The 23,365-nt window shown below is 37.6% G+C and overlaps 1 protein-coding gene across 1 annotated transcript; it reads left to right on the top strand.

Annotated features, from left to right (window-relative positions):
* Window positions 1-14,965: 14,965 nt before the first annotated feature.
* On the top strand, window positions 14,966-15,715 carry LOC111907461 (cysteine-rich receptor-like protein kinase 29). The gene has a single exon (XM_023903231.1). It carries the CDS (start codon window positions 14,966-14,968, stop codon window positions 15,713-15,715), a length of 750 nt encoding a protein of 249 aa, XP_023758999.1.
* Window positions 15,716-23,365: the final 7,650 nt, after the last annotated feature.

Raw genomic sequence — 23,365 nt, 5'->3', positions numbered from 1 at the left:
GCACACAAAAGTTATGATTTTGGTGTTTAATGCAAGAAATCACAATATGCCTTTTCTATGTGATTCTGATTTTGGTAATTTTTTGTTGCAAGAGGAAAAGAGGTAAAGAAAGCTCAAGCCGAAAGAGATAAGATGCTGCAAATGCAAGTGTTGCATTCTTCATTTCAATTGTTAGTATGAAACACAGAGTAGATGGGCCAATGTACACTTCTTATCCATATAACATCTGTTTGGAGCATTAGTCTTAAAGAATTATGAAAGGCAAGATGCAACTTTACTTAGTTGGAATTTGATGTAGAGAGTAGATTAGATGCAAATTTAGATATTGTAAAAAATAAAATTGTATGACATTAAATTTTATACAATGGATTGTATTTTTTGTATATGATATTTTATTTCTATTATGAGACATTAAATGCAAATTTAATTTAAAAATTAATAAATATATAAATATTTTTTTAGAACATGTAAAATTATGATACGCAAAAATGTGTGTCAGCTTCATTTATGACATGGCCTTTCTTGACAGGGGCTTCCTTGATACGCATTGCGTGTCATAAACATGTGCGTCGTAAGGTTATGACACGCAAATGCGTGTCGTCTTCCTTTATGACAGAGCCTTCCTTGATACGCATTGCGTGTCATAACCGCGCGTCGTAAATGCGCGTCGTAAATGCGCGTCATAAATGCGCGTCGTCTATAGACGACGCGCAAAAGCGCGTCGTCTCTCTTTATGATAGGGCCTTCCTTGACACGCATTTGCGCGTCGTCTGAGCGTTTTACGACGCGCAATGAGCGTCGTAAAAGGCCTTTTTTCTAGTAGTGTCCTTTATATGGCTTGGAGGATTAGGGTTACATCCATGTAAACCCTAATACCGATGACTCTTCCTTTCCAAGATCCATGGGTTAAAAGCTCCGTGGACTATCCATGGACTCCCATGCATGCCAAGCCCATTCCAAATGAGTATTAGCCCACACTTATATAAATACAAGAGCCCATAGTTAACTAGTCACCTTTTTATCACCAAATTAATTCTAAATTAATTTATGATCAATACTAATTAAATAATATGATTTCATATTAATATATTATAACTTATAATATATTAACAAATCATAAACATACAATTCTCAAAGGTTTAACCATAAACAGTTTGTGTGAAGTGCAACCCAAATGGACCATGTCGGGTCGGGTCAAGTATATACCAAATAAAGTTATGGACTTATACACCTTATCCAACAATATGATCTCTTATCTTAGGACATGCACTGACTAGGTCAGAGTTCGACAAAAGCTTTGAGAGCTGCAATTGCTTATCAGTGCTTGAAGTCATACTTGAAATTATAGTTATTAGAGTTATCCAAGTGGGAGACTGTTGGATTAGGTGTCTAATCCGATAACTATAATTGATATGTACTTGAATTGATAGTGGCATGGTCCTTTTGGGTTGCCTTCACACGTGCAACTAGACAGGATGATTAATTGAGAAAGAGGAAGAATTTATTAATTGATTAATAAATTGGAATAAATGATTTATTAATATGTTATAGAAATAATATATTAATTAGTAATCATATTGTTAACTAATATTTAATCAAAAATTAATTTACTTTTAGGATTAAAGGAATTAATTAAAACTGCAGGGACTAAAAGTGAAATTGTTCAATAGTTGAACAAAAGGGTCCAGAACCTTCCTAGGGGAAGGGTGGACGGTTTTTAATGTGTACATGTAAGAATATTTTATAGTTTCTAGAATATCTTATCATATATGGATCACCAAAGGAGGTGGATTAATTACCATATTTGAGATTAGGCTTATCCATAGCATCCTTGGTGCACTATAAATAGAACCCTTAAGACTATGATTTTCGGCCACTCTTTGGAAGAAGAAATAGCCGAAAATTTACTCTTCTCCTCTCTCATATAATTCTCTTTTATTGTGTGTTTGTGAACCATTAGAGGTGTTACACTTGTGACACTAAGTTCTCAAGCTACAAGATCTACAAGGGAATCATTGTTATTACAATATAACAATCAATGTATGTAACCTAACCCTAGTTTTATACGAATTTCAAAATTTTAGACACTTCCTAGGGTTTCTCCTTTTGTGTTCAAGTTTGCATGTTCAATTAGAGAAAACCTAGATCCAAAGCATTAGGGTTGCATGCACACTTAGGAATTGTTTTTATGCTCAAAACCCATTAGTCCCGACTTCCCATGGTACACTTTTTGAAGAGTAGCGGGTCCAAAATTGTTAGCATAATGGAATGGGAAGCTTTTATGGATGAAAGAACACAAGGTGCATGTCCCAACTGAAGTCAACTAGTCATGGATGGAGCAAGTTGGTTTTTCAGAAGCTATTGAACCATTTTTGGTTATCCTTTGATGGCATGCAAGGGAAGTTCTTATGTATGGCATGGAGGAGATTATTTTAGATTCAAGAAACAGTTTGCAAGGAGTTGGTGGTTGAGTTCTAGGCAACAGTTGTGTTCCAGAGACAAATTGCATCCATGACCTAAAGAACATTACATTTTGTTTGGTAGGAGCGAGGTGCTAATTGAGCTTGTCCGAATTTGCAATGAGGATGGAACTTTAATTACCATCTGAAGTTCATACCGAGTCATATATTGAGTTTATCTCTAGTTGTATCCGAACCACTAAGGGTTTCAAAGATGACACTTATTGGCCAAATATTGCAAATGGTACTTACAATGACGGGACCGTGCAAGAAAGTGAGATCCGGTGACAATTACACTGCTTCCTTCACAGATTGATCACCAAGACCATAAACCCAAGACAGGAGGGGGAAAAAGTCCCAACATTGGATGCCTTTTTCTATGGGCCCTCATCATATTGAAGATCTGTATTGACATTCCATATCTTGTGGCAGAATTTTTGGCAATTCGGGCAGGCAAGGATCGACGTGGATCACCTTTTTATAGTGGGATGTTGATCACTTGTTTGGCATAGTCCTTTGGAATCCTCGAAAAATGTGAAGCCACTTTCTTGACAATCGAGCTTGACAAATATTTTTCTCCTCTTTTGTACAACCATTCCGGTATTGTCATTGACAACGGGTATGGTAATTTCTCCATTCTTGATGATACACTGAGAAACAAACGCAGGTGGCGGGTGAGACAAAGAGTTGGCGATGCGGGTAATGATGAACCACCCGTAATTCCACCCGAAGACAAGCTTCCTATGGACCCTTATAATGTTGCTCAAAGGAGGTATCAGGATAACTTGGGACGAGGTATTAATTACACTAACATGCATTTGGATCTCCTTATGAAACATATGAACCTTCAGAGACCCAATTCTTATACAGTCACATTCCCGTACATACCAAGTTGGGACGATTTGTGGCGTGGACAACAAGGTAAAGCAAGTGGAAGTGGAGGTGGAGCCAATGATGATGATGTGGAGTGATTGATTTTTATCCTTTTATTTGGAAGCGAATTTAAGACAATTTCTTTTCGTTTTGTTTGTTTGGTTTGTTTTGTTTGGTTTGTGTGTTTTGGATAATTGTAACTTTGGATTTGGTTGCTTTTATTTGTTTCCTTGTTTTATCATTTTTCTTGTCTCTAGATTCCCAAGAAATCTAAGTTCAAGTGAGGAGTTATTTTCGAGAGAGATTGATGCATTTTAGAGAAATATTAGAAAAGCGGAGAGAGATGCGAGATTTGAGCATATCAAGCACTATTTTGACCCACCGAGTGAAGAGTCTCGTTTCTAGTGTAACGGCCCAATTTTCAGAAAATTTATAAACTTTTAATTTCATAAACATCATCATAAGAAGTACAAAAATCTCATTACATATCCATATTATTTTAGAATTCAGAGTACAAAAAACTAAATGTGAAAACACTGGAGAATGCACGTCACGCCATGAAGTCGGGCCCTTGCCCTTATCAATAGAAGTAACTGAAACATTAAATAAAACTACAAGAACAAGCGTAGTGAGTTTCCCAAACACACAAATCATATAATCACATAATTCCATGCACACACATATACATACAAGTTTACCATGGACTCCCTCCATGGTCTTCAATGGAATGCCCCAGGCTACCCCATGGATGGTCTTGCCAAGTGCCATGGGCCTCCCCCATGGTCTGCACATAATTCCACATATAATTCCACTAACAAACGATTACATATTACCATACGAAACATTTCATAATCAGTAATGGGCCGGCCTTGGTGCCTTTGACCCATGAATGTGGTGAGAAGGCTCACCTCAATACTAAACGGTAGCTGACTAGGTCTCGACTTCGAATATCAGCTCCACTCGACCCCTAAATAGAAAACGTCCTTAAATAAAACTCCAAATGCCCTAAAACCCCTTAAAAGTCAAACTTGATCAAGGACTAAAGTGAAAGGTCAAAGTTAATGGTCCAAGTTGACCCAACTCGCCGAGTTGTCCTTCAACTCGTCAAGTTTCTCCATTAATTGCAGAGATCGAGAAAATTCGCATCAACTTGCCGAGTTGGCCAGTAATCAAACAACTTAATGCATTAAGCCGTTTCCATCGAATCTAGAAGCTTCCATTCTCAGATCTCCTCCCAAATGATGTCTTGAAGGGTAAAGTTTCCAACTTTATCCTTGAAAACCACCACAATGAACCCAAACCTGGATCCTTGACTTAATATAGTGAGGGTTAACCCACTAAGCCCTTAAACTCTCAAAACATAGTCCCAAAACACAGATATGGCATCCCAAGGCTGGATTATCACATGAAGTTTCCAATTTTACGTCCATGCATGCAAGAAAGGAATCCTAGGGCCCAAAATGCCTTAATAAAGGACTTAATGCATGGATGGGACTTAGGACTTAGAAAATCTTGCAACTTTATGCCAAGAGAGGTCATAAAAGGGTCAGATCTAACATAATAACCCATAGAACCCTTAACCTTTTGGACAACCTAACCATAATCCAAAAATCAAGCTAAAACATCCAACAAAGAGATCTAGAAGATAACAACACAAGATATCGACTTTATACCTCAAAAGAACTGCAACAAATGGAGAGTTTCTGGATCCAATGCCTTCCTTCCAAACTAAGCACCTTCAATCTTCAAACTCCTTCCAAAGAACACCAAAAACCAACTGTCCAAGCTCACCACAAGCTCACATACTCAACCTTGATGGATAATACATGAAATTAGGGTTTCTGGACAGACGAGGCTGGTAAGGAGGCCAGCCAAGGGAGTTAAGGTCTTTAAATAGGATGGAAAACCCTAAAATTAGGGTTTTCTTCACAGCCGCCAACTCGCTGAGTTGGACCAAAAATGTCTGCGGCCAAAACGCCCCTTGACATGACGGGTTGGAGCCTCCAACTCGTCGAGTCCCCATAGAAAATACGATAAATAAGGGTGTTTAACTAATACTAATTCCAAGAGTTACATCTAGAAATGCATATCTTTGTTGGTGACCAATGACTGAAGAAATATGCTACAGATTGTAAATATTTTTGCATTTTTACTCCCACCATGACGTAGTATCCCTTACCACCACGTGATGTTGCGAACAAAATACAATTTTTTTTGCACCCATTCACCTCAACGTGATACCTCTTACCACAAGGTGGTGCTTTCTCAAGTATGATTTTCGAGTCTTATCCTATACATTACAAAGTATAAGTGTCCAATTGCTAAAGTCAAGTTCTCTAGCGGTTAACCACTTTCGTTTTCACACTTATGGACGAGCAATCCTTGTAACAACCCGTTTATTAAATAAATAAATAAACAAATTAATGAATGAATAGTAGCCCTAAAATCCATAATTATATAGCAAGGTGTTGGTATCGAGGAGCTAACTGTCACAATTTTAGAAGCCGACGGTTAAAATTGTAAGTTTCGGATTGGTTTCGTAAATATTTATGAAGGTAGGAACTACTTGGTAACTTCTGGGACTTCATTTGAAGAGATTTTGGTGACTAAGGGGTCATTTGGTAAATTATGGATCGAATTTGAGAGGAATTATGGAAGCTGGGGTGTAAGTGGTAAATACTGGAGCTAAATTGGAAACACTTTGGGGAGGAGGGACTGATCTTGTCATTATGGAATAAAGTTTGAAGGAGCCGGTATATAACTCCCATTCCTGAAACCCTAAACCTAGCAAAAACCATGTCTAGTCATCACCCTCCTTATACCTCCCACCTCTTCCGGCCGCCGCCACCATTCACCTCGTTCGTTCTCAAGCCACCAAGCGCCATCGAGCCGTCCTTGTCTTAGAGATTATTGAAGACCAACGATGAGTGGTGGGCAGCCTCCAGGCGCCGCTATTTCATCACTCGCCATTAATAACCACCGTTGCCGAACCCTTGCCGCCTTGCTGCTGCCGACGCTGTCATTTTCGACGAGAAGAGAAGTCGGGAATCGGAGCTGGACGATAAGGAGGTTACTGTGGCATTCATTCCATCAGAGAGGGTGACTCCTTCTCTTCCTTTCTTGGTTGTGGTTATGATGACTCCAACCGCCGCCGTTAGCCACCATTGTGACCACTAGGACTGTTGCTGCCGTCATCATGCACAACAAAGTGGTGGTTGCGTCCAGATTACCAAGCAAGGGCTTACTGGTGTGCGTTGCTGCTTGACCGGGAAACAAAAGAAATCACCACCACCACCGTGAGGTGGTGACTGCCATCACTAAATCATCGCTGTCTCCGCCGTGAGCCACCAGGTGGGTGGCCGAAGTGTATTTTGCAATATTGAGTGTGTGGCTCTCTGTGTGTGTGTGTCTTTTGTGGCTAGAAAACCAAGGAAGTCACCACCACCACCGTGAGGTGGTGGCTACCACCATGTGCCACCGCTGATCACCACAAGGGTGTGTGTGTGTGTGTGTGTGTTTATCCATTAGTGTGTGTGTGTGTGTTTATTTTTGGGGTTTTGCTTTGTAATATTGTATTCAGTGCTAGAATAATGAAAAGAAACTCATAACACCACCGTGAGGTGGTGGCTGCCGCCTCCTGCCACCACCAGCCACCGTGTTGGGTGGCGGTGTGCTTTTGCTTATGTTTAGTTGCTTTTTTGGATGCTTGGAAAAAATGGACTAGAAACCATAACCACCACTGTGAGGTGGTGGCCGCCGCCGTAAGCCGCCGTTGACCACCAGTATCCGAGGTGGTAGCGGGTGGTGCCCGACTAGCGAAACCCTAATGGGCCTAGTGAAACCCTAATGGGCCTAATGAAACCCTAATCGATCTAAGGACTTATATTTTGGGCCTATTAGGTTGGGATTAGGTTGGAAACCCTAATTAGGGTTTAGAAACCCTAATTTTGGATATATTGGTTTGGACTTATCCAGACCCGCATTTTCGGCCATTGGAATGGAATTGTGAATTACACCCAATCACACCATATGATTTATCTAGTAGAGTGATGGAATTAATGGATTAAGTCCTTAATGGGTTAAGTAAGAAACAGTTAACCCTAATCGCCATTTTATTTGAAAACCCTAATTTCACATGGGCCTAAATTGGGCCTTCTTATTAGGCCTTGGCAATTAGGCTAATGATGGGCCATCTAAGAATAATCATATGGACTAGAATATTTAGATGGGCTTTAGGGTAAGGCCTATATGAGGGGTTGGGCCCAATTTGGAAAATTGGGCAATTAGTGGGCCATATTTGGGCCTTTATGATTATGAGATATTAGGCCATTAGAAATGCCAAATGTTTGGACTAGACTAAATGGTTGGGACGTAGAATAAGACCATGTAAAGGACTGGGCCCAATTTGGAAAATTTGGGCCATATGTTGTGCTTTGACTCATAGTTAACTTTTGGGCCTTTGAATTGGGCCTTGGGCTTGAATCAAGATATGATATGGGTAAAGCAGTCTTTTACCCCCAAGCATTGAGTTATGGGTATATGTTGGGACCCAATTTTTGATTGGGTGTTATTTTGATGATTGACAGTTCGAGAAACTGTCATCTAACAACTAGAGTTTTGTCTACGGGACTTCAACAGTGTGAGGTGAGTTACCTTCTAATAGAAGTGGGTCTAAGGCACCAAGGCCGACCCACTAGTAAGAGTTATAGTAGAGATAATCGTATTCGTGATGATTATTTGGTATGTTGTTATGATTATGTGCTAGCATGATATGATGTTATGTGATAGTAGGTAGTAGGGGGAATAGTCCCCGTCTTACAGTTGTAAGGATCAAAGGGTAGGTCGGGCACCCCAGATATGCCTGACAGTATGTTTAGGCTATGTTATTATGTGGTAGTTGTAGGGGTGAAATAGTCCCCATCGTCGGTTGAGATAAACCGGAGGGTAGGTTGGCACCCTAGAATTGCCAGACAGGGTAGGTCGGCACTCCAGAATTGCCAGACAGGGTAGGTCGGCACCTCAAAATGGCTAGACAGAGTAGGTCGGGCACCCCAGAATTGTCTGGCAGTATGTTGGTTATGTGGTATGTGGTATGATGGGGGAATTGACTAAGATTCATGCTTACGGTTTTCAGTGGTACTTCGTTTTCAAAGGAAAGGAGCCGGCGATCGCAGTGCATCACACTATGTTTTCCGCACATGAGATCTTTGGGGATTACACTGTGATATTGTTTTATGATAACATGTTTTGATTATTGACACTTTGGTTTTGACATGGGATGTTATTATGGATATTTTCTTATACTGTTGGTTTTATAATAACTTAATTAAAAATGAAATTTTTGGCCTTGAATTTTGGGATGTTACAAGTTGATATCAGAGCCTTAGTTTGAGGGATTCGGGCACACTCTTGGGGTGTGTCTGAACTCAAACTATAGACTTGGTATGAAAATTTTCTAAAGTAAAGTCATTTTATAAAAAGGAGTTTGAAAAGAATTTGAAAAGAGAAAATAACTTTGAAAAAAACAAGGTGTGTGATGCGTGTAATTAGCCGAGCTCAAGTATGTTTTCCCCCAGATACTTATACATGTTATGTTATGATATGATATGATTATGAGAACTGCATGCTAGATTAGGGCTAAGGATCTAGGAAGGATGAGTTATATGCCTACTGTATGTGCTTGTAGATCTACATGTTAGTACTGATTAGCCAGTGATATGATAGCCTATTTAGGTTATGCCTGATTGTATGCGCCTTTGAATTACATGCTAGTACATATTCCTGATTAGAGGATAGAATGGTTTGATGGGAGTATGATGGTTAGATTTTCCATTGTCTGAATGATGTTTGCTTTGTGCTTTGTGGGACTCTTAGTGATGTGATTTAGCTACTAAGTGAATATGTTAAGTCACATGGGACATAGGCCGGATAATCTCAGTGTGATGGACTACACGCTATTGCGCAGCTCTTGTCTAAGTCCAACTGTTCTAGGGATGGGTCTTTTACTCGAAGGATTATCTGATCTATGTTGCATGTGGCTATATTCATGGGGTAGATGTTGGTTTTTGAGAATTCTAACACTCCTATGGTGTACATGCAACCCTAGAATCCTTAGATCTATGTTTTCTCTATTATACATGCAAATTTGATTTTTCCAAGGTTCTCAAACTAACTATCATGTTATGGGGTACTTGTAACATAAAACTTTAGTAGAATAACACCTTTTTCTTGTGGTTGATTTCTTGGAGTCTTGAGAGGCTAGCACCAATAATGTGGACGCCTCAAGTGGAATCACAAATCACCAAACCAACTTGGAAAACCTTGAGAGAATAGTATGCACTTAGTAGAAATCGGCCCACCTTTGTTCTCACACACGCTAGTGCCATTTCATGTGCCAAAGACCTCTTTATATAGTATGGTGGATTAGTGTTACATCCATGTAAACCCTAATGCCTATGACTTTTCATTTCCATAGGATCCATGGGTTAAAAGCTCCATGGACTATCCATGCAAGCTTAGCCCATCCTAAATGAACCCATTCTATATATATATAGAGTCCATATTTAATTAGTCTCTTTTGATCACTAAATTAATTCCAAATTAATTCTTGATCAATACTAATTAAATAATATGATTTCATATTAATATATTATAACTTATAATATATTAGTAAATCATAAATATATTATTCTCAAAAGATTATCCATACAAATTGTTTCGGTGAAGTGCAACCCAAATGGACCATGCCGGGTTGGGTCAAGTATATACCAAATATAGTTACAGACTTAGACACCTTATCCAACAGTCTCCCACTTGGATAAGTCTGATAACTACAGTTGCAAGTATGACTTCAGGAACCGACCAACAATCGTAGCTCTTAAAACTCTGTTGAACTGTGAAGTGCCATTTTAGATAAGTGATCATATAATCCTCTGTTCTAGATATCAACTGGACAAATACATGGAACAATATCATACTTATTGTCCAACAGTTTGTTTCCCGATTTTCGATTTGTTTAACATAGAACTAAACAGAACACATCGATATGGTTCTGACCGGTCCCGACACATAGGTCAAAATTGAATCAACAAGGGGCCCATATATCACTTTTAATCCTCTAAGGATTAAAAGGAACACATAAACTTCGACTCATATGCTTGTACTAACTACTTGTTGAATCATACACAAAGGCACATTTTATAACATCAAGTTACTGATGCGTTTTTGTGCAATGAATGCACAACCAACTCATAGTCAACAACTTATATCTTTAGGTTTGAAGACTTATATGATATTACCGACTCACGATCACTCGAGACAAATTCCATGAAGTGATACAAGTGAGCGTGGGTTTAATCCAATACTCAGAACTTATGAGCAATCATGAATGTTGTAGCAACTTTTTCTATGTCTAACATGTTGGGTTTTGAGCATTCTAACAGTCCTATGGTGTACATGCAACCCTAGAAACCTTGGATATATGTTTTATCTATGATACATGCAATATTGATTTTCCAAGGTTCCTGAACCTATCTAGCATACATGGGGAACTTTGAAACATAAAAGATAGTAAGAAATACATACCTTTAGTTGCTTGGATTCCTTGAGAACCTTGTGAGCCTAGCACCTCAAGTGTGATGCCTCAAATGTCTCACACAAGACCAAGTAAACTTGGAATAACCTTAAGAGAAATGGAACACTTCTAAAACCGGCTATGCTCTCTTGTTCTCACACTAGTGCCGATTTTGGTCTACAACATGATGCTTATATAGTGTGTCATAATTAGGGTTACACCATGTAAACCCTAACTTGACATGGCTCTTCATTTCCATGATCCATGGGTCGAAAGACACCATGGAGCACCCATGGATCATCCTATGGGTTTTAGCGCAACTTGATAATCCATGGAGCATTAGCCCACTATACATCCCAGAAATAGTTATAAACTTAGACACCTAATCCAACAGTCTCCCACTTGGATAAGTCTAATAACTATATCTACAAGAATAACTTCATGAATCGATCAACAATCATAGCTCTTTCAAGGTCTCGCAGAACTAAGATGATGATGATATGCCATTTTAGATAAGTGATCATATAATCCTCTGTTCTAGATATCAGCCGGACAAATACATGGAACAATGTCTTACTTATTGTCCAGTAGTTTGTTTCCCGATTTCTGATTTGTTTCACATAGAACTTAAGTGAACAGATCAACTTAGTTCTGATCGGGCCCGGTACATGGGTCAACACAAAATCATCGAGGGGCTCAGATATCGTTTCTAATCCAAGAAGGAACAGATAAACTTCGACTCATATGCTTGTTCTACTACTTGTTGAATCATACACAAAGGCACGCTTTATAACATCGAGTTACCAATGCGTTTACGTACAATCAATGTATAAACAATTCGTAGGCAACAACTTATATCTCTAGGTTTGAAGACTTATATGATATTACCGTCTCACAATCACTCGATATAAATTCCATGAAGTCATACCAGTAAGCGTGGGTTGAATCCAATACTCAGAACTTATTAGCCCTCATGAGTGCTGTGGGACCACTTTGTCCAACATCTTAGACCTCTACAAGCCAACCCATGACAGTCTTGATTCATATCAACTTCCAAAATATGACCGACTGTGGATGGTTTGAATAACTTAGTTATTCTGGAAGAGCGACTTAGTTATTCTGGAAGTCAAAACATGCAAAGTGAAACACAAGAATAATCGAATCAATTTTGGTCTCAGAACTTATGAATATAAATAAAAATACCTTTTATTTATCACCATATTGATTACACATTATTCATTGTATATAGTTTCAAACTATCAACTTTATACTTGAATAAAAACAGTAGTTGTCCCATGCTCTGAGCACGTACACTATGTTTTCTAAACACTAGTCATGCCATACACCAAGTATGCACACTATGTTTGTATAAACATTAGTCATGCCATACACCAAGTATGCACACTAAGTTTGTCTATGATCTTTACTTTGTGAAATAGATCGACTGAACATTAATTCCAATGATACTCATTTCACAATCCCAACTCCTTACCGCAAATGCACGAATCCCAGATACCTGCCATTTACTTAAATCTGTTAGATTATAAACTTATATGCATTGGTCCTCTTGTAATGATTATGCACAAAGTCATAAAGACTTGTCAACAGACATTACAGAGTACTCCAATAGAGACCAACTCCATGGAAACGAAGTCTCATATTCAAAGTTCAATGCTTTGAACATTCTTCTTGCATTAAGTTTCCTAATCTTAAACAGATTTAATGAATAAATTCCACCTATGGGAATATTTCCATATTCTCATTTTGACTATCACTTCTAAACAAGAGTTGTCTCTTTTCAGAATATGTCATATGGTCCTTCCAAAATTAACACTATACTTCTAAATGTCCCTGAGCAACCAATCTTTGGTAAATCTTAGATTGTCCTCGATGATTAGTTAATCAAATTAGTCATATCAAGTTCTACTACTTCCCCTCTTAATGCTCTAGGAATTTTGGAAAAATTTAGAACAAATGAATATTATAGCACATGCATGCGATCCTATATCCGAAACATATAGGACACGATTCATAAATACATCATACTAGACCAGTCTTTTGCTATAATATTTCTATTTCTATTTGCCAAGTTCTCATAATTCAGATTATGAAGAGGGATGCCGTAGTCATAATAGAATTTTAGAACGCAAATAATGGACCCTTATAGAATTTTCTTATGTTGAGTCATTCCAATATAAAATTCATATATATATATATATATATATATATATATATATATATATATATATATATATATATATATCCTTGACTAAAGATGATTAAAACCTCAATCTAAGCTTTTAGAATTGAAATGAAGTATAATTTCCTTTCCCTTAACTATAGCAAAACAACTTTTTCCCAATTGAAACCTTTTGTTTTCTATAATTAACATTAACTTGCAACACTTATTATAATTATCATGCTCCCACTTGCATGATGATTATTAGCATAATACTTATACTCCCACTAGCTTTGACATGTACTCAGAAATCAACTGGACTTCTAGAAATCAATACTTTATTGACCCTCTTACCAAAGTTCATATTTCTGATACGAGATGCTTTGATAAAACTTTATCAAAATCATACACCTTTCCTTAGATAGTACACATGTGTGTCTAAACAATTTCAAAACTATGAAACGAGATGCCGTAATCATAGTCTCAATTGTTTAGACTTATGATTTCAATCATATGACTTGATGTTTGCGTTCAATTTCTATCTAATGAATTTGATTTTTTTTTTTTTATCAAATGTTTGATTCTAACTGTAATTCTTATTGGCTATTTGAATTAGTGTTAGATCATTCAAGTTATCTAATTGCAAAATCCATAATTTTTTTGTGAATTGGACTAGGTAACAAACACTAATATGATTTCCATTGAATGAGTTTAGTGTAAATCTTATTCATACATTCTTACGCTCCCGAGCAAGTGAGAAGTATTGGGTGTTGTTAGGAACATTCACACCAAATTTAATGCAATCTTTCAATCTAATTCTAAGAACATGTTTATGTTAGGTTAGTGAGGTTAGGGTTAATCAAAGAGTTATTTTGGTTAATCAATGTGGTGAATGGAAAGTGTTAGAGCTTGTTAACATTCTCAAGTATCAACTTAAGTAGAATTGAGTAAATATCATGTTATCTTTAAATCACATTGCTAAATTGTCATACAGAGTTAATGCCTTTTATAAATTCTGAATATATTTTAATTAGTTAATTGTTTACTTTTTTCTTTAATCATTCATTTACTTGAAATATTGCATAGAAAACCCCTTTACTTTTGGTGACCAAATTACCTTATGCAAAAAGGGAAACTTTAGCCTTGTGTCTCTATCGATCGGCCCTGCTTATTCTGTACTACCTTTTAGTGCAATATATTAATGTTCTTTTAGAGTATATTATACCCTTATTGTTTGTTGGGTTTGATACCGTAACAAGTGCCATCAATATGACCAATCTTATCCAACATCAACAGATATAACATATTGAACTTGATATCTACTTTGTTGTGGACAAAGTTGTTACTGTTATTGTTCAGATTTGAGTTTTTCATGTTCTTTGCGTAACAAGTGCCATCAATATAACCCACTAGAATTTGCTCTTCACAAATCACCATGCCATTGTTGTTTAAAAACAAAATCCAAAATCAAAATTAAAACCCTAAAAAGAAGTGTTATATGTAGGGTGAAAGGCTAAATCCAAATTAAAGCCAAAATCCAAGACATTGCCTTAACATTAGATATAATCCTAAACATAATGTGTTTCTCTATAGTAATAATAAAATAAAATCAACTCATTTTTTTATTAAAAAAAAAAAAAAAAAAAAAAGAAAAAGCGACTCCTACTCCCATCACCTTTGGTTAAAAAATTAAATCCATATACAAGTTCAACTTTATTTTGAGGTACCTCACCATTTACAACAATCAATCAAATATATTAATTATACGTACTCTACTTGAAGATGCCTAACGTTTGACAACGATTGATTTTGGTAATTTGGTGTATAAGAACAATAAGCCCCACCCACACATTAATTACTATCTTCATCAACAAACGAAAAATGAAATCCATAATTTCAATAGCGTTTCTTCTTCAAGCAATCATAAACGCTCTTAATCTCGTCACAGCTCAATTCCCCACAGACCCTGCCTTCAGATGCAGAGACACAGGCAACTACACACCAAGTTCTGATTATAGCAGAAACCTGAAAGCCGCATTGGATGCCGTTGGCAATATGAACAAGTATAATGGCGGATCATTCAGTTCATCCCAAGGCAAGAAAGAAACAGCATATGTCATGGCTCTTTGCTCCGGTGTTTCTATGAATTGGGGTGGAAACTGTAAGGACTGTATATACCAGTTGACCACTTCACTTGCAGTCACGTGCAAGCTTCAAAAAGAGGCTGTGATGTGGGGTTCAAACTGTATGTTACATTACTCAGATCGTAAAATATCTGGAGTTCTTGATGATTGGGTTCGGATCTTGTTACCAGATAAAAAAGGAAGTCCTGCGAATAAGCCAGATCAGTTTGACAAAGCTTTGTCTGATTTGACGAAGAAATTACAGGGGCTAGCAGCCGAAGGTACCGATAAAAAGTCTGCATTTGGGACGGCAGTTTATGAAAAAAAACTTGTGTATGGGGCTATGCAGTGTACAGCTGACTTATCCAAGGATCTGTGCACTAAATGTTTACAAAATATAATTGAGGCCCACCATACTTGTTGTAGCGGAAGAATGGCTGCCAGAATGTTGTTACCCAATTGTTTTTTTAGTTACTCGGGTGAACATTATTCCAAATGGAAATCATAACTCTAGCAGGTGTACTCGAACTTCAATTTGATGGATTGTCACGTTATCTTCGAGTAAACATTAATTTAATTGCACGACAAACAATTTGGTGACTTTCTTCAGTCATGATTTTAGCAAAGACTATATGTTTAATATAATAAAGAGTTGAATCCAGACAAACAAGAAAATCATAAACCTTTTCATTCACCTTAAACCCAAGGAAATATGTACAGAAGCAGCAAGGCAAGTACAAACTTGTCCTAGGAACTACATCGTGTATATTTGACTATTATCTATCCCATCATCGGTGTAACCCGTGCCTAAATCTAACCACCTATAAAATTATTATCTCTGTGCTCCATGAAACCTACCACTATGAGTTTCTCAACCCGATGATGACCCACTTCTGCCTCTCCTCTATCATACCGAAGACCACCAAACTTCCTCTTCTGGTTCTGCCGGGACAACACCTCCTTATTCCACTGATGCCACCATACCTTTCTCAGCCTCCACCCCATCCTCCACTGCATCCTCCTTCACACTATCGTTGTCACTCTACTCTAACAAACCCTCCACCTCCTTTGGCTGCCCCAAATATTGTGATCATTCCCGATAGATATTTTTCCCGGCAAATTCTTAACCAAAGTTAATGGCTTTTGTATATACATATAATTGTTGGTTTTTGTCACGTAACACACTTTATAGATTATGATAATTGTCTACAAGTTTAGACAATAAGGTCGAAATGACAGCCTAATTGACGGATGTAAAATGTTTTATTTCCTTTACCTTTGGGTGTCTAATTAATAGATGTAAAAAGATCTTATGACATCCTGATTTTTTAGGCCTGCAAGTTTTTGGTTTTCTAGTGAAAAATAAGAAAATTTTGGAAAGTAAAATAAAATAAAACAAATAAGTGATAAAATAATTAAATAAAGAATAAAGAATAAGTATGTGAGTTGATAAAAGGCTTAGAACATATATTAAAATAAAATCACCATTTAGACTTAAAAAAGAAAATTAATGATGAGGGACTATATTCGACATGTCGATCAAACACGAGGGTCGAAGACGAAAATATTCAAGTCTCATTTGCTAGAATGTTAGTGATTTGGGTTAAAAGTATAAGGTGTTGTTTGTTTTTTGTCTGCAGATCTTGTTGGTCTCTTTTGTTTGCGCCGTGTAGACCACACGGAAACATTAGGCTTTGCAGTCTATTTGTTTTTTTGAAGGTTGCAGACCTAAAAAGGTCTACACGTCCTCGTCCTCTTCTTGGTGTAGATGTGGACTGGAGTTTTCTAACCTTTGCAGACATCTTCTAGTTAAAAAAACATACACCTTTGTTTGTTTGTTTTTGTTTTTTGTTTTTTTTTGTTTTTTTTTTTTTTTTAACTTAGATTTATTCCAACTTTATCTATAATAAATAATTTGAAAAAAAGTTGCAATATTTAAAGAAAAAATGTTTGACGACACAATCATGACCTTTGTGACAAATTTGGCGCTGAAGCCTCACGAAGCGAGGTATCCCACTCATGATTTGGAGTTGGGGGCGGTGGTTTTCACTCTCAAGATTTGGCGCCACTATCTTTATGGTGTACGTTGTACCATCTACACAGATCATCAGAGCTAGAGATATATTATGGGTCAACCTAACTTGAACATGAGGCAGAGGAGGTGGTTATATGTAGTGAAAGATTGCGACTGTGAGATTCTATATCATCCAGACAAGGCCAATCTAGTGGCCGACGTCTTGAGCCGGAGGGCGATTAGTTCCCCGATTTGGGATATGTTTAAGAGGATGACTGTGATGACCCCAATTTTGGAAATTATCAAAGAAGCGCAGCCAGAGGCCATAAAGGAAGAAAATCGAAAAAGTGAGTGGGTGGTCGGTCAGGTTTTAGCTTTGATATCGCCAGTCGAGGGCTTTTGAATCTTCATGGGCGGGTTTGGGTTCCTAATGATGGTGGGGCTCGTCAAGTATTGATGGAGGAGGCCTGCAAGTCGATATTTTGCATTCATCCAGGGTGTATCTCGACCTGAAGCATAGTTACTGGTGGCCGTGTATGAAGAGGGATGTAACCTGGTCTGTAGATTGACGTTTGACATGCCGAAAGGTCAAGGCCGAGCACCCGCCCCCTCATGGCAAGTTACAGCCCCTAGAGGTTTCACTATGGAAGTGAGAGCAGATCACCATGTATTTTATTAAAAAATTGTCGAAGATTGCGAGGGGTTTTGATGCTATCTGGGTGATAGTGGACCGTTTGACAAAGAGTTCTCATTTTGTGGCCATAACCGAGGGCTCTTCTGTAGAGAATCTTGTTGAGATTTATGTCTGAGAGGTAGTGGCCCGACATGGGGTGCTGACTTCCATTGTGTCAGACTGTGGTGTTTGTTTCACTTCTAGGTTTTGGAAGAAGTTTCACGATGAGTTGGGTACACTGTTACATTTTAGTACTGCATATCATCTGTAGATGGACGGGGGCAAAGCAAACAGACTATTCATACGCTCGAGGATATGTTGCGGGCATGTATCATTGACTTTGGTGGGAGTTGAGACTCCTATCTCCCGTTGGCTGAGTTTTTTTACAACAATAACCATCATGCCAGTATTAGCATGCCTCCCTTTGAGCTACTGTATGGGAGGAGGTGCCAGACTCCTATTTTTTGGGGGTGAGGTTAGATAGAGAGTGATGCGGAGCATGGAGATAGTGCTCAAGACGACCGAACTCATCTAACAAGTTAGACAGAGATTGCGGACAACCCAGAGCCGCCAGAAGAGTTATGTGGATCAGCGACGATCTGAGCTAGAGTTTCAGGTGGGGCATTTAGTGCTTTTGAATATATCACCTTGGAAGGGTGTTATCCACTTCAGGAAGTGGGGCAAGCTGGGGCCTAGGTTTATTGGTTCGTTCAGAGTGTTGGCCCATGTGGGAAAGGCGACTTATCGGTTGGAGCTACTAGAGGAGTTTAGGCAGATTCATGATACATTCCATGTTTCCCAGTTGAGGAAATGTATGATGGTCTCTTTGGAGGATATTCAGGTCGATGATCGCCTGAATTACATCGAGAAGCCTGTGGCAATTCTAGACCGGAGAGTGAAGACCTTGAGGAACAAGTTACTAAACTTGGTCAAAGTTCAGTGGCAACATCGGAAAGGATCGGAGTGGACGTTGGAGCCAGAGTCTGAGATGCACAAACACTATCCTAATTTGTTCCCCGAGGATGAATTCATGGGCGAAGTCTAATTCTAGTGGGGGAGAATTATAACATCTGATTATCAGGTATTTTCATTTCTATCCCTTGACCTAATCAAGTGTGCACATTTAGGTGTCCTTTCATGTGTTCTAGGTCATGTAGATTCATAAAAATGGTTGCTTGATCATTTCCCTTGGCCCATGCATGAGTTAAATGATGTAGAGTGTGATGAAAGTTAGAGTTATGTGTATTTGGCCCTTCCTAGCCATGCAAAGGCTTAAAGTTGATGAGTTTATGAGTTAAGACATCCTATTATGGTGAGACCTGAAGTTGGGATAGGTGTTTTAACAATTTAAGCCATAAAACTTGATGATTATGGGTCAGGCAGAGTACGTTGGGCATACTCCGGGCTACACCCTGCGTAGCCAGTCTCGTTCCTGTTGATCGCTGATTTGAAATGTACGCCCCGTGTATGAACGAGTACGCCCAGCTTACGCGTTGGGCAGTTGACTTTTTGCTGACTTTGACTTTTGGTCAACATTTTAGGGTTTTGGACCATTGAACAGGAAAAATGGCCTTTTTGACCTTAAGAGGCTTAGTTGTGGAATTTGGACTTCGGAGTTGAGTTATGGACCTTAATTTCTATTTAGGTTTAATTATTATGGTACTAGGCAGAGTCTAGTTCCGGCAGTTCGGGTGTGACATTTATCTGTTATCAGTATCAGGTGAGTCTCCTCACTTATTCTTACTTGTGTGGTAGAATAGGTATATTTATGATGACCATCTGAGTCTAATTGTTATCTTGTATTATTTCGTTTATTTGTGACTGAGACTACATATAGTCTCTAAGGTTGTTGATAACCCATAGGGCGTGCTGTTGTCCACTAGGACTACTGATAGTCCCTAGGATTGCAGATAACCCATAGTTGTTTATTTATGCTATGCTTTATGTGGTATTTTGGGAACTCACTAATCTTTGTGCTTACATTTATTGATTTATGGGTTTCCGGTACTTCTGAGGATCGTGGGAAGGCGAAGGTCTGATTGTACATAGTCGCTAGGAGATTTGTTACTAGGACAGTCTGGGATGCTCCTATAATTTGTGATGATGATTTTTATTTGACACTTATGTTTTTTTTGACTTGGTTTATGAATAATGTTTTGGTAATCTAAAAAAAGAAAAATTTGGTTTAAAATTTGAGGCGTTACACAATCTATCTACTCTAGCATCTAAACATGAAATTTGATACAAATCCATGCGATATTCACTACTTAATGTAGTTACCAATTCATGATTTAATTTCCTTTGCTTTTTGTAACTCATCATGATGCTTACTGGAAGCACAAACTACATTATTATAAAAATTAAGTTTGTGAAAAATTGGTGTACATGAATAATGTCCCTTTAAGCAGCCACCAAGGCTAGTTGTAATCTGTAAGGAAAGCAGTGAACATAATATGCATAAAGACAATCCTTAACAACAAGTGCTTGAAATCCATTCCATTCCACTCTCATATTACTAGCACCATCATAACCGTGGCCATGAAATTTACTAACATCAAACTAATAGTCCAAAAGTTGTTTCCACATATTTGTTTTCAGGGTTAATGATAAGGTATCCCTAACATGAACCAAATCCAAGAACCTTTCCCGTATGATCCCTTCTACATCAACAAATCTCAAAACAATCGTCATTTGCTCTTTTTTAAACTCATCCTATGACTCATCAACCATGACACAAAAGTATGAATCCTCCACTTCACTACGAATAGGCTTTCGAAATTTATTTGCAATAATACTAAGAATTTCTTTTTGAATTTATCTAGAAGTATACTTTGAATTATAAGGAGCTTTCTCTAATATAACATTTATAACTTCATCATTATAAGATGCTAGAAGTTTTTGTAGTTCAGAAAATTACCACGATTTTTGGAATTAAAGAGATTCATCATATCCTCGTAAAGCACAATCTTGGCATATCAACCAACAAACTGTGTCAATCGATGCTTTTAATCGTAAACGGTTACTCAATATTTACACTTTATTTTGCTTCACTATGATATTTTCAATGTGTGCTTCTTGGTTCATCAAGTTTTCAATAAACGTAACAACATTTCTATGTTGTGAACAACCAATTTGCTTCAAGAATGCATAGTTTTTCCCATCATTAACTTTTTTCCAATTGTAAAATCCTTTAATAGTAAATGCATCATAACCATGACACACACTTGGTTTATCGTTAATTATATAAAAGATAAAACAATAAGATGTATGTTTTGTTGGAGGATATTCTAACCAATTAGGGTAAATGTTGAACCAAGAATATTGGAATCTACGAGGATGCTTCTTTGAACCTTTAGCATGATACTCTTTAAGATGTATTTGTAAAGGTCCTAAGGTCATATAAGCTCGTCTTACTTCTTCCCTTAAATTAACAGGAAAATCCCACATTTATTTTTGTTTAGCAGGATCCTTTTCTAGTTGCTTAAGATCCACCTCATTAGGATTTGATTATATAGCTTCATAAATATCATTCTCTTATTGATTTTCATGTTCTTGCGGTTGTGGTTCACTTGTTGAAGCTTTGTGACATGTACTCTCTTGATTTTCATCATGAGTTTCTTCATTATCAACCTTTCTTTTAAAAAAAGAATGAATTGTTTTCGTCCTTCTCATGATCGTATCTATAAAAATCAAAATTGAAGAACAATTCATTGAAAATCAACCAAACACCGTCACTGTGATTTTAAACCTAACATGACAGATAAGCCTCTTTTGTTGACAAGTGAATGCCTCTGTTGTTGACAATAATAATTACAAATGGTAGCTTCTTTATTTCACATGATGAACACAATAAATTGTCACAGTAGTTATAGTGGCTAGTTTTAGTATAAATAGATGTTGTAACCTCAGTTGTAATGTACCACAAAACATGTACCAGAAAAAATGTACCACAAAACAAAGAGTGATATATAGTATTACTTAGAATGAGTATTAGCTAGAGGGTTGTTTATTTCTCTTGTAATACAGTGTGTATCTTCATTTCTTTTGTTCAAGTTTGAATAAAAGTGTGTTTCAACCCCCAACAAGTGGTATCACTTGGTTAAGCTCCGAGGAAGCATTCTCTATTTGTTGGTATGCTTTTTTTGTCTCAAAAATGATTATTGTGTACACTGTTGGAAAGGTTTCATCTCCACCATTCCAAAAATATATTTTTTGGAATTTTTCGATCACCAGAAGGCCTCCAAATCACTGGTCAAAGTTGGTCAAACTCGCTAAAAAGTTGGCCGGAGACAAGACGACACTGTAGCAGTGATGTCATCAACACTATACGAGTACTATAGCAGCCCGCAAGTGCAGTTTAGTGTCTGTTCTTCCGGAAAGTGCAACTTAGACCTTGTTTATCAAAAAAATTGCATTTTTGGTCCTGTTTTTCAGAAAAAATTTAGTTTAGCCCCTTTTATTTATGTAAAAGTTCTGTTTGCCATCCTAAACTTCTGAAAAGTTCATATTGATCCCCATACTTTAAAAAATGGATGATGATCCGTACACAACAATTTTTAGCCATACACAACAATTTGTGTTTTATATGATTGTACTGTACAACTCCATAAAGCACAAATTGTTTTGGATGACCAAAAATTGTTGTGTACGGATCACTACCCTTAAAATAGGTTATGTGGTTGTTTATGCCCAAGTATATGCCAAGAATGGCTACACCAACCTCGTCGTCTTCTCAATTAGAAGTTGAAAATGTTCAAAGGACCACGAAAGACGGTAGTGTTACCTTACACTATCCAATGCTCATGAAGATGAACTATGTGGCGTGGGCCATAAAAATGCGAATTTACAAGCACAAGGAGTGTGGGATGTAATTCAAAATGCATATTCGGACGAACATAAAGATCGGATGGCTCTTGCGAATATTTATCAAGAAATTCCATAGGACATACTTCTAATGTTAGCTAAGAAGGACACAGCTCAAGAAGCAGGGAAAATGCTTAAGATGATGCACATGGGAGCCGATCGGGTCAATGAGGCTAAAGCTCAAACCTTGAGAAGTGACTTCGAGGTGATTCAGATGAAAGACATTGAATTGGTAGATGATTTTTCCATGAGATTAAATACTATTGTGACCGGTATTCGATCTCTAGGAGAAAAGATCAAAGAAATTATTGTTGTGAAGAAGTTTCTGCGAGCCGTACCGATACAATTTATACAAATCATAACATCTGTCGAGCAGCTCAGAGATTTAAAGAATATGACGGTGGAAGAAGTTTTGGATCATCTTAAGACCCATGAAGAGAGACTTCGAAGCTATGGAGAAAAAGGAGGACCTTTTCTTTTGCTTACACATACTGAGTGGGCATCTCGTTCGAAGAAAACTAGAGAGAGAAACTCATCAAAAACTTTAAGAGGATGAGGAGGACATGGTAACCGAGGCCGGGGACGAGGTTGAGGTCGTGGACATGGCC

The sequence above is a fragment of the Lactuca sativa genome, chromosome 7 (assembly GCF_002870075.4).
Source record: "Lactuca sativa cultivar Salinas chromosome 7, Lsat_Salinas_v11, whole genome shotgun sequence".
Lineage (NCBI taxonomy): Eukaryota > Viridiplantae > Streptophyta > Magnoliopsida > Asterales > Asteraceae > Lactuca > Lactuca sativa.
The sequence above is the reverse complement of the archived record's forward strand: the minus strand, read 5'-3'. Positions and strand labels throughout refer to the sequence as shown.